Source organism: Saccostrea cucullata, unplaced genomic scaffold (assembly GCF_032062105.1).
Source record: "Saccostrea cucullata isolate Sc308-1 unplaced genomic scaffold, CSIRO_AGI_Scuc_v1 ctg84, whole genome shotgun sequence".
In the NCBI taxonomy this organism is placed as follows: domain Eukaryota; kingdom Metazoa; phylum Mollusca; class Bivalvia; order Ostreida; family Ostreidae; genus Saccostrea; species Saccostrea cuccullata.
The window spans coordinates 327,793-340,007 of record NW_026938747.1 but is presented as its reverse complement, the minus strand read 5'-3'; the positions used below and the strand labels follow the sequence as shown (position 1 = coordinate 340,007).

Here is a 12,215-nt window from a genome sequence, read left to right as displayed (position 1 = left end):
CTTCTCACAAGGACTCTTTAAAGTAAAGTGTTATAAAAAAGGCTTGTAAATATATATTGTATTTATAGAGAGAGAGAGGGTAAAATCACCTTTGAACAAATAATAAAATGGTCAAAGTTAGATTTAAATTGTTTGGGATAAAAATGTAACAACTGTGTACATTGATAACCAGTACTTAAAAACTAAAAGATGAAGTTCAATACAGAATGTATACTGGTTTAATGTTTGATAAATTTTACCTGAATCTGATGATCCAAATTCCTTTATGGCGTCCTCATACGCTGATCTCAAATGCTGTATCTTCTGGTGCACCTGTAATACATGTATGAAATATAATCAAGGTTCTTACAAACACATACATATATATTAAAAAAAGATTAATTGTAAAAATAAAAGTCAGAATTTGTGCTAAAAATTCATGATATTTTAATTTTTAGACAAAATGGATTTTATCACAAATATTTTATAATTGAATATAGCAAGAAATACATTTTTAAAATTTCAATAAAAAATATTTCAAACAAGTGAGAAAAAAATTTGACACCTTTTGTGATCTGTTATTTACTTTTGATGCAAATATCCAATTAATTATTTTCAATTGATTTATATATATGTACCAGTACATGCTTTTGATCAAATGTCCTTTTACAAGTACCGGTACGTCCTTCACCCGTTTAAACTAGATTGCACTCCTATTTGTTTTTTAATATGGAAAATCAAATAAATCTGAATATGTTCACAAAAGTGCAAATCTTTATTCTAATGGTACTCTAAAAACGTATTTAATGCTGACAGGTACTTGTTTAACAAGGACATGTTTACCCAGACACCCATCAAATTTGCCAATCAATTAAATTCATGTCAATTTATTTTTTATTTGTGAAATGAATTGATTTAGAGAGGGTAAAAATTGATACAAAAGTATAAATTTGAGTTTAACGTTTTGTATCTTTGTGATATGAACAGAAGACGACAATAACAGTTTTGTTGCACTTTTTTCCTTGCTAATAGATAAAGAATAGCTATAAATATTTCATATACAGAGCAGATGAAGTTATCTTGTGACACAAAGACTGTCAGAATTACATATTTAACAGATTTTTTCACCGTAGGATCAATCCAACTCTGCCAGTGATGACTAGACATTAGCAATAGTCTTATTTTTGGCAATAATAATAGACTTCTAGGAAACTTGGCAGCTTATGAATTATATAACTTCTCCCTGTATCGTTATCATTTACAGTGCACAATGTAATCATCAACAGCCAGACCATTCCTATATAAGGTTTTATGTGCTACAACACGTCTCCTATTCCAGTACTTTAGTATTAAAACTGATACAGACTGGCAGAAGAAACAATCCCTATCCTACTTTTAACAGAATTAAAATGTTTGATGGAGATTATGCCTGCACTTCAGAAATGACTAAGGGAAGAATGATTGTCCTTGTTTGAGTTTTAGTTTGCATTCTAATGATAAATGGTGTTGGGTTATCTTTGAATTTTGGCTACTTTACACTGCAGGGACTGTTTACATAATTTGTTGATTACTACCGTATATGTATTTTTTTTTCCCTGATTGACTTTGGCTATTTATGTCTTAATTTTGTATTCAGGTATTTTCCTCACGCATTTTGAAGGATCAATCCAACCCAATGATCAAAGACTAAAATTTAATGCTTATATACATGTGTATTTTGCTCATCATTTTGAAGACAGATTAAACTAACTGACAATGCAATATTTGATGCTCCACTCTTAATCAATTTGAGGAAAGATTCAACTTTGACCATATGCAATATCTGATAGTCCTTGACTTTCCTAAATGGACATTAATTTTTTTTAATTCTATGTTTATTCATTATCCTAAACCCCATTGCAGATGCAGCAAAATTAGAAAAAGTTTCTTTTCATACAAGCCCTGACCCCACCCTGTGACATCCAATGAGTAACATGTACATATATGTAGAAACAAATCAAACATCTTTCCATGTCTTTTGTGGGGTAGTGGTCATCATAACAAAACAAGGTTTTGTTGATATTGTAGGAGTGTTGAATTTGGTATACATGTATTATAAACTTTATTACATATTTTATTCAATGTAAAAGCCATTTACCTGTGATTTTTCCACCTGGATGTAGAGATGATAAAAACCAAGAGACAAGGGCTTTAAATGCTGGAGCCTGCAACAAAATGTTTACAAAGCGTTAATGTATTTTGTGAAATGAACTGAAAATAATAACAAAATAGCTTACTTCAAAATATGACAAAAAGCAATGAAGATAAATCAACACAGCTATAATTAACTGATCTGGACCATTAAAGGCGTGTAGGTTACCAGTCTGGGAGGTTAGGGGCAGATCCCCGAAATGCACCACAGATATTAATGCAGTTATTCGGGGCTTTACTTTGACTTTATGTACTGTAGCAATTACGTTAAGGTAATGCCAGCAACACTAAGATTATCATCTATAAAACATTCAGATGTGTCTGTAACATGCAAAATGTCCATATATACAATAGAATGAATTTTATATCTCGCACTGCAGGGCTTATTAAATCATTAATGAGAACCCAAAGAAAACCCTTTAGCCTATCGTATATCTGGCAGCGTAGATATATAAAACATTTATTGATATGGGCATGAAAATTATCACCAATGTCAGGCCATTCATAGATCCTTATTTACAGTTCAGCCAGTTTGAAATATGTTGTTTCTCCGATGTTCCAGGCATGAAATAGTCAATAAACCAATGTCCCGCGACACATCAATCTTTGATATCTCAATAGCGCTTTGTTGAATATTACATTTCCTGTGAAATCATTTTATTTTTGAAGTGCACAAATTACTTCTGGAGAGATGGTATTCAATTGAAAGCTGGGGAAACAATGCATCACTTTTATTACACACAGCTTTACATTGATGGTAAATAGCAGATCTATATATAAATATTTCTAATTCAGGTCCACTCCTACACTTCCAAAAATTATTTCAACAAATTGCTCTGAAAATCTTCTCAAAATCTGCAATCTGATTTGTTATGGATTAATCCTTACAGTGAAATATTTCTATAAAGTATTCACTGGGTAATAAATAAGACTTAAAACTGATAGGTTCATCAAAACCATTACTTTTAAGTTTTTGCTTCTACTATGATGAGTGAAATAAATTCAGTGATGGTAGAATTTCATGTCTAAAGGCATAAACACAATTAATTTTTCATCAAAACAAACATCAAACAATTTTAACTCAGAGTTCAGTGATCAAAATAAGCCTATCCTAAAAACAGATTAAGAAGGTATTGAATTCCCTGACATGTGCATACATGATGAAATACAATATAAGGCTTATTCTATACTGTGGTTTCATCAATTTTTGTTGCCATCAATTTTCGTGGATTTTGTAAAACAGACATTTTCAAGGATACATAATTTCGTGGACGAAAGCATTGTCTATACAGATGAATAACAGATTTCTCAATTCAATAAACATTTAATTTCATGGATCTGCTCAACAAAGAATTCCTCAAAAATTGAAGCTCAATGAATATTGATGAAACCAGTATCTAAAAAAAAATGTCCTGTGTCACAAGATGCTGGGAACCAGATAATCCTGACATCCAGAGCCATGAAGTGGATCATTAAAAGAAAACAAGAGGCCCATGGGCCTTATAGGTCACCTGAGCATTATGCAACAACTTTCCAGTGATTAAATTTAATTCATCATAACAATACACTTAGCAGTTGCTTAGTTTGTTTACTTAATACCCATACACAAGGTAGGGGAACAAAAAATGCAAAAGGCACTCATCATAACTATGCACTTAGACATTTTCAAAGAATTCATGTATTTTCACTTTATAGAATAAGACTATACAAAGATATCCAAAGCCAAGAATAAGACCATCTAAAGATATTCAGAGCCAAAAACTATGCACTTAGTTAGTTTATTTAATACCCAAAGACAATCAGAATTCGCCCCCCCCCCCCTAATACCAGAACCCCTATTTTCACTATATAACAAGGTCATACAAACCCCTGACCCTGTTCACAATTTTGGTAGAGGCACTCTTGCTCATCATAACTATGCACTTAATTTATTTAATACCCAGGAGCAGAGAAGAAGATTTTCAGAAAATTCATGTATTTTCACTTTATAATCGAGTACCCCCCTCCCTGGGGCCATAAAATTCAAAATTTTGGTACAGGCACTCTTGCTCATCATAACTATGCACTTAGTTAGTTTATTTAATACCCAGGAGCAATGAAGAAGATTTTCAAAGAATTCCTGTATTTTCACTTTATAAGAAAAATTAAACCAGAACCCCTGCGTGGGTAAAATTAAAAATTTGTTCATCATAACTATGCACTTAGATTTTATACCCATAGCAGAGAATAAATTTCATAGAATTCTTATTTTCCATAAAAACACTACACCATGTTTTTCCAATTTTGTAATTTTATCATAACTATGTACTTAGTTAGTTTATTTAATACCCAGGAGCAGAGAAGAAGATTTTCAAAGAAAAATGTATTTTCACTTTATAACCCTAGCACTAGAACCCCCCCCAGGGCCATGAATTTCACAATTTTGGTAGAGGACTCATTGCTGAACAATACAAACAGATCAAAATAAGGCCCCTGGGGGGGGCAGGGGTTTTTCACAATTTTTGCACTCTTGCTTTCATAACTAGGCACTTGGTTAGTTTATTTAATACCCAGGAGCAGAGAAGAAGATTTTCAAAGAATTCTGTATTTTCACTATATAATCAAGCCCCACACTAACACCAGAACCCCTGACCCTGGGGCCATAAAATTCACAATTCTAATTCTTTGCCCGAGACTAGGGCCATGATGGTAGAGGACTCATTGCTCATTACACTTTCAGAGAAAAGGCAGTTTGATTCATTAATGATTTCATAGTGTCTTATTTTCCATAAAAACACTGGTTTTGGCCCCTTCCCACTCAGCGAGCAGAGTTTTGAAGCTGATTACGGAGATAAAAGAAAATAAAGGCAAGCATGTCAGATATGGTTGTGTTTATAAATTATCGTTGAAGATATAAGTATAAACAGTTTACCCGTGCATTTCCTCTGAAAGTGTAAATGAGCGCGATTCTAAGGGAGGGGGGTACTTGGTGTAAATAGGAGTTAGATACCTTGTGTTATTATTATATACTATGGGTCAAAAAATTATTACAGAAACAAGTGCCTGTGATTCGGAGCCAAAAACAAGATCATACAAAGACACTCAGTACCAGAACAAGATCATACAAAGACATTCACAACCCAGAACAAGATCATAAAAAGACATTCAGAGCCAAGAACAAAATAATACAACGACATTCAGAGTCAAGATCAAAACAATACAAAGACATTCAGAGCTAACAACAAGATCATAAAAAGACATTCAGAGCCAAGAACAAAATAATACAAAGACATTCAGATTCAAGAACAAAATAATACAAAGACATTCAGAGCTAACAACAAGATCATAAAAAGACATTCAGAGCCAAGAACAAAATAATACAAAGACATCCAGAGCCAAGAACAAAATAATACAAAGACACCCAGAGCCAAGAACAAAATAATACAAAGACATTCAAAACCAAGAACAAGATCATACAAAGACATTCAGAACCAGAACAAGATCATACAAAGACATCCAGAGCCAAGAACAAGATCATACAAAGACATTCAAAACCTAGAACAAGATCATACAAAGACATTCAAAACCTAGAACAAGATCATACAATGACATTCAAAACCAAGAACAAGATCATACAAAGACATTCACAGCCAAGTACAAGATCACACAAAGACATTCAAAACCAGGAACAAGATCACACAAAGACATTCAAAACCTAGAACAAGATCATACAATGACATTCAAAACCAAGAACAAGATCACACAAAGACATTCAAAACCAAGAACAAGATCATACAATGACATTCAAAACCAAGAACAAGATCATACAAAGACATTCAAAACCTAGAACAAGATCATACAAAGACATTCAAAACCAAGAACAAGATCACACAAAGACATTCAAAACCAAGAACAAGATCATACAAAGACATTCAAAACCTAGAACAAGATCATACAAAGACATTCAAAACCAAGAACAAGATCATACAAAGACATTCAAAACCTAGAACAAGATCATACAAAGACATTCAAAACCAAGAACAAGATCATACAAAGACATTCAAAACCAAGAACAAGATCATACAAAGACATTCAGAGCCAAGAACAAGATCATACAAAGACAGTCAGAGCCAAGAACAAGATCATACAAAGACATCCAGAGCCAAGATCAAAATAATACAAAGACATCCAGAGCCAAGAACAAAATAATACAAAGACATCCAGAGCCAAGAACAAAATAATACAAAGACATCCAGAGTCAAGAACAAAATAATACAAAGACATCCAGAGTCAAGAACAAGATAATACAAAGACATCCAGAGTCAAGAACAAAATAAAACAAAGACATCCAGAGTCAAGAACAAGATCATACATAGACATCCAGAGCCAAGAACAAAATAATACAAAGACATCCAGAGCCAAGATCAAGATCATACAAAGACATTCAAAACCTAGAACAAGATCATACTATGACATTCAAAACCTAGAACAAGATCATACAAAGACATTCAAAACCAAGAACAAGATCACACAAAGACATCCAGAGCCAAGAACAAGATCATACAAAGACATTCAGAGCCAAAAACAAGATCATACAAAGACATCCAGAGCCAAGAACAAGATCATACAAAGACATTCAAAACCTAGAACAAGATCATACAATGACACACAGAGCCAAGAACAAGATCATACAAAGACATTCAGAACCAAGAACAAGATCATACAAAGACATTCAGAGTCAAGAACAAGATCATACAAAGACATTCAGAGTCAAGAACAAGATCATACAAAGACATTCAGAACCAAGAACAAGATCATACAAAGACATTCAGAGTCAAGAACAAGATCATACAAAGACATTCAGAACCAAGAACAAGATCATACAAAGACATTCAGAACCAAGAACAAGATCATACAAAGACATTCAGAACCAAGAACAAGATCATACAAAGACATTCAGAACCAAGAACAAGATCATACAAAGACATTCAGAGCCAAGAACAAGATCATACAAAGACATTCAGAGTCAAGAACAAGATCATACAAAGACATTCAGAGTCAAGAACAAGATCATACAAAGACATCCAGAGCCAAAAACAAGATCACACAAAGACATTCAAAACCTAGAACAAGATCATACAAAGACATTCAAAACCAAGAACAAGATCATACAAAGACACCAAGAGCCAAGAACAAGATCATACAAGGACATACAGAGCTAACAACAAGATCATACAAAGACATTCAGAGCTAACATCAAGATCATACAAAGACATCCAGAGCCAAGAACAAAATAATACAAAGACATTCAGAACCAGAACAAGATCATACAAAGACATTCAAAACCAAGAACAAGATCATACAAAGATATTCAGAGTCAAGAACAAGATCATACAAAGACATTCAAAACCAAGAACAAGATCATACAAAGACATTCAAAACCAAGAACAAGATCACACAAAGACATTCAAAACCAAGAACAAGATCACACAAAGACATTCAAAACCTAGAACAAGATCACACAAAGACATTTAAAACCAAGAACAAGATCACACAAAGACATTCAAAACCAAGAACAAGATCACACAAAGACATTCAAAACCTAGAACAAGATCATACAAAGACATTCAAAACCAAGAACAAGATCATACAAAGACATTCAAAAACAAGAACAAGATCAGACAAAAAATTCAAAACCTAGAACAAGATCATACAAAGACATCCAGAGCCAAAAACAAGATCATACAAAGACATTCAAAACCAAGAACAAGATCATACAATGACATTCAGAACCAGAACAAGATCATACAAAGACATTCAAAACCTAGAACAAGATCATACAATGACATTCAAAACCAAGAACAAGATCATACAAAGACATCCAGAGCCAAGAACAAGATCATACTATGACATTCAAAACCAAGAACAAGATCATACAAAGACATTCAAAACCTAGAACAAGATCATACAATGACATTCAAAACCTAGAACAAGATCATACAAAGACATTCAAAACCAAGAACAAGATCATACAAAGACATTCAAAACCTAGAACAAGATCATACAAAGACATTCAAAACCTAGAACAAGATCATACAATGACATTCAAAACCAAGAACAAGATCATACAAAGACATTCAAAACCAAGAACAAAATAATACAAAGACACCAAGAGCCAAGAACAAGATCATACAAAGACATTCAAAGCCAAAAACAATATCATACAAAGACATTCAAAACCTAGAAAAAGATCATACTATGACATTCAAAACTTAGAACAAGATCATACAAAGACATTCAAAACCTAGAACAAGATCATACAATGACATTCAGAACCAGAACAAGATTATACAAAGACATTCAAAACCTAGAACAAAATCATACAAAGACATTCAAAACCTAAAACAAGATCATACAAAGACATTCAAAACCTAGAACAAGATCACACAAAGACATCCAGAGCCAAGAACAAGATCATACAAAAAGACATCCAGAGCAAAAAACAAGATCATACAAAGACATTCAGAACCAGAACAAGATCATACAAAGACATCCAGAGCCAAGAACAAGATCATACAAAAACATCAAAAGCCAAAAGAACAAGATCATTCAGCAACATTTAGAAAATCCTTGCATACGCCTTTCTTACCTTGTATACAGCTGACGAGCAGCCTTGACACCTTCCCTCAGGTAGGTCCATTGTAAATAGGCTTCCTTGACAGGTACACAAACTTCTCTACAGGCCAGGATTCCTGACTATAGATAAAAATAATACACTGATTAAGATGTTGTTTGTCAAAATATCAGAACACAAACTTCTTCAAAACCTTGTATACATTTGACTATTTGATGCATGATTACATTTATCCCTATATAAAACTTTCGTTTTTTAATCACAAAAAAAAATTTTAAACTCTATGTTTTTGATAAATGTTTGTGCTTTGTGATGGGAGCAATTTAAAAATATAATATGATTTCAGAAACAGTCTGTGTGACAGTCATATAAGAGTTAGACGGTACCTCAAAGAGTTTCTGGGTTTCTGGAAGGTCACACGCTGCACATAACTCCAGCACTAAACACCACAGTGGGTAGCTCTCCTGTCAGAAAAAGAAAGGAGTGTGATAGACTTTATAGAAAAAAAATTCTCACAGACTTATTATTTACTGTCATACTGTAAGACTCTAAAGTCTGATGGTGACACCAAAGTCCGATGGTCTCGCCAAACCCCCATGGTCTGCGCCAAACCCCAATGGCTCTTTGTCATTATGAATGCCAAAGTCTGACGGTCATGCCAAAGTCCAATAGCTTGTTTCCTATGAGACAAGTTGCGCTGAAGTGCGATGGTCTGACACACCAAAGACTGATGGTGTGGATGAACAATCAACGTTTACGATGTCATAATAATCTGACGTCAATTCTTGACGCCATTTTCCTGCATTCAAAAGCAATCATTTCTGAATTCATCCTCGAATACAATTTTATTGATTTTGCTTATTGCTTGCACCTTCCAGAGATATTAGGGTTAGTCCTTGCACACCACTCAGCTGATTAGGGTTAGTCTTTGCATTGCACAACCCAAGCGAATTAGGGTTATTCCTCGCACACTAGTTGAGTGATTAGGGTTAGTCTTGCCCCCACTCAAGATATTTAGGTTATTGTTAATACACACTTTTTGAGCGTTAGTCTCACACCTATCTGAGAGATAAGGGTTAGTTTTCCCATTTATTTATACTTATTTTAAAGACCTTGGCATGGCCCGGCATTGAGGTCACAGTGCTACTATGACGTCATAAACGTTAATTGATTTCAGCACCATCGGACTTTGGCGTGTCAGACCATCGGGGGTTTGGCGCAGACCATCGGACTTTGGCGTGACCATCGAACTTTGGAGTCCCATTGCACTTTGGAGTCCTACATATGAAATATAGATAAATTATTAATTTCTTGCTTAAGCAATAACAATACAGTGAATCTTGTCTAATCATGTTATCAAAGTGTGTCTCCATTTTAATATTCGAAGCTTTCGGGCTTTTTTGTTGTTTTTCTTTGTTCTACATTATTCTTTCCCCCAATCAAGCCTAAGAATACCTAGATATTGGGCTATTATTCATTATCATATGATTTAAAAGAATTTTTGTTTTCCACTTTTCCATTTTTCTGTAAAATATTTATTTTTCTATCTTTATATGAAAGAGATAACAAAAAAGCAATGTGAAATTTGAAAGAAAAGATATGATTTATAAAAACGATTGCTCATTTCTGAAACACCAAAGCCATTTGATTTTGACAAAGCTGTCAGAATCATTTCTCTGCATTTACCAATGACAGTTGGCTTTCTTCAGAACACAGAAATCTTCCCTTTCTGTCAGAGCAGGTCATTTCCCCGTAAATGAGAGGAAATTGAACTGATTCTAAATATGACAGTGACTAGAAAGTGTAATTAAACGTTTAATCAGAATTTACAGAAAATAATCTGTGGAATTTGAGCACAAGTCCTTCATTAAAGGGGTAAAAACCCTTTTCTGAATGACCAATATGAGTGTTGAAAAGATGTCCATTTGATACCATTTGCATGTCCATGCTCAAACTCAATAATTCCAATATCGAGTTCCAGCGCTCCATGACATCTCTGCTCAAGAGTAATGATGGACATTGCATCCCAATTAAAGAGATCAATAAGGGCTTTGTCATAAAAATTCTCCTTTTAAAAGAATTAACCACACCATGAATGGAGAAGGCAAAAGTCACGACTAATGTATTTACTCACAACTCAAAGCAAACTGATGCCAAACCTGTATCTACAAATATCTAACAATGAAAGCCTTGTCTTTTAGTGGGTCAACAATTTAATGGAGGTAACTGCTGAGAGTAAACATTTATCATCAATATTTTAATGACAATCAATTCGGGTTTAAGTTTTACTCAGTGTTTTTGTCACTGATGTGTTAAGTTGTTCAGATGACTGACTATACCGAATCTATAGTGGAGCCCACTAAAGAAAAAGAAAGTTCCTTTCATCTGAAGGCTTCATACAAATTGGTTTCTCCTATTTCAATTGCTAAGACATTGGAGAGAGAAAAATCAATGATAAATAGATTGTTATATTCTGTCCGCTTTCTTTTCTACCTGAAGTAAAGGTTTGAGTAAGGTTTCTCAAATATCACCTTTGATCTGGTAACAAGGTGTTTATAGGCATTTGATAGGAATATTGGTTGATGGGTCCTTGTGTGAAAATTGGAGAATAGACCTATGTGGAAAGTAAATACAGACTCTGAGGTCTTATATAGGCTACAAAACACATGTGTCTATCTGATTAGATTTTTAAAGGAAGTCTAATAGTGGTAAAACATATGTTACTTAGTACACTGATGGCTCTTGAACAATTAACTAAAAGGGTAATTAACATCAGACAAAGGCTTGAAAAAATAGGGCTAAGTGATCTCCATGTCTATAAATTTCTCTTGGTTGAGTGGATCTCCAATCCCGTATCTGTTGCCTGCTTCCAAAACAGTACTTCTTCTGTTAAAACTCGTGATTTATAATGATAAGAATTGATCCGGTTTTTTTATAAAGGATAAATTATTATGACCTTTTTCATGACATTATATGATGTATCTTTTCAGGTTATCTTCAGATATGATCAAGTCAGCAATGTGGTCTATATGTCATTTATATATGACCAAGTTTTAGTCATGCGCATACCCAGTAAACTGGTCTGTACCTTTTCAGGAACCTTTTTCCTGGCCTTCTTAAAAGCCTTAAGGATTAAGTCTGCTGTAACATTGGTCTTTATCATGAGTTCCAGTCTCTGTAACCATAGCGACACACACTGAGGGTGAGAGGTCACGGCCGCCTCCAGCACGCCTTCTGCCTGAGTGACCTCCCCAAGGTCAAGTAAAAGTTTAACCTGTGTAAAGAAAAAAAATTGGGAAAATTAATTAAGTACAGGACAAATGAAACAAAAATTTTTTTATCAAAATTCCAGAAAATAAAAACTTAAATCATGTTTACATCATAAAATGAATAAGTTAACTGAATAGATTTTCATTTTTCATACAAAAATTCA

General features: G+C 33.8%; 1 protein-coding gene across 1 annotated transcript in view; it reads right to left on the bottom strand.

Annotated features, from left to right (window-relative positions):
* The window catches only part of LOC134251136 (U3 small nucleolar RNA-associated protein 6 homolog), a 62,826-nt gene that overhangs the window by 233 nt on the left and 50,378 nt on the right, over positions 1-12,215 (bottom strand). The window contains exons 17-21 of the mRNA XM_062733495.1: positions 11,871-12,056; positions 9,169-9,246; positions 8,798-8,904; positions 2,117-2,183; positions 240-312 (exon numbers count right to left, since the gene is read on the bottom strand). Coding sequence (XP_062589479.1) covers positions 240-312; positions 2,117-2,183; positions 8,798-8,904; positions 9,169-9,246; positions 11,871-12,056 — 511 coding nt within the window. The remainder of the gene's footprint in view (positions 1-239; positions 313-2,116; positions 2,184-8,797; positions 8,905-9,168; positions 9,247-11,870; positions 12,057-12,215) is intronic.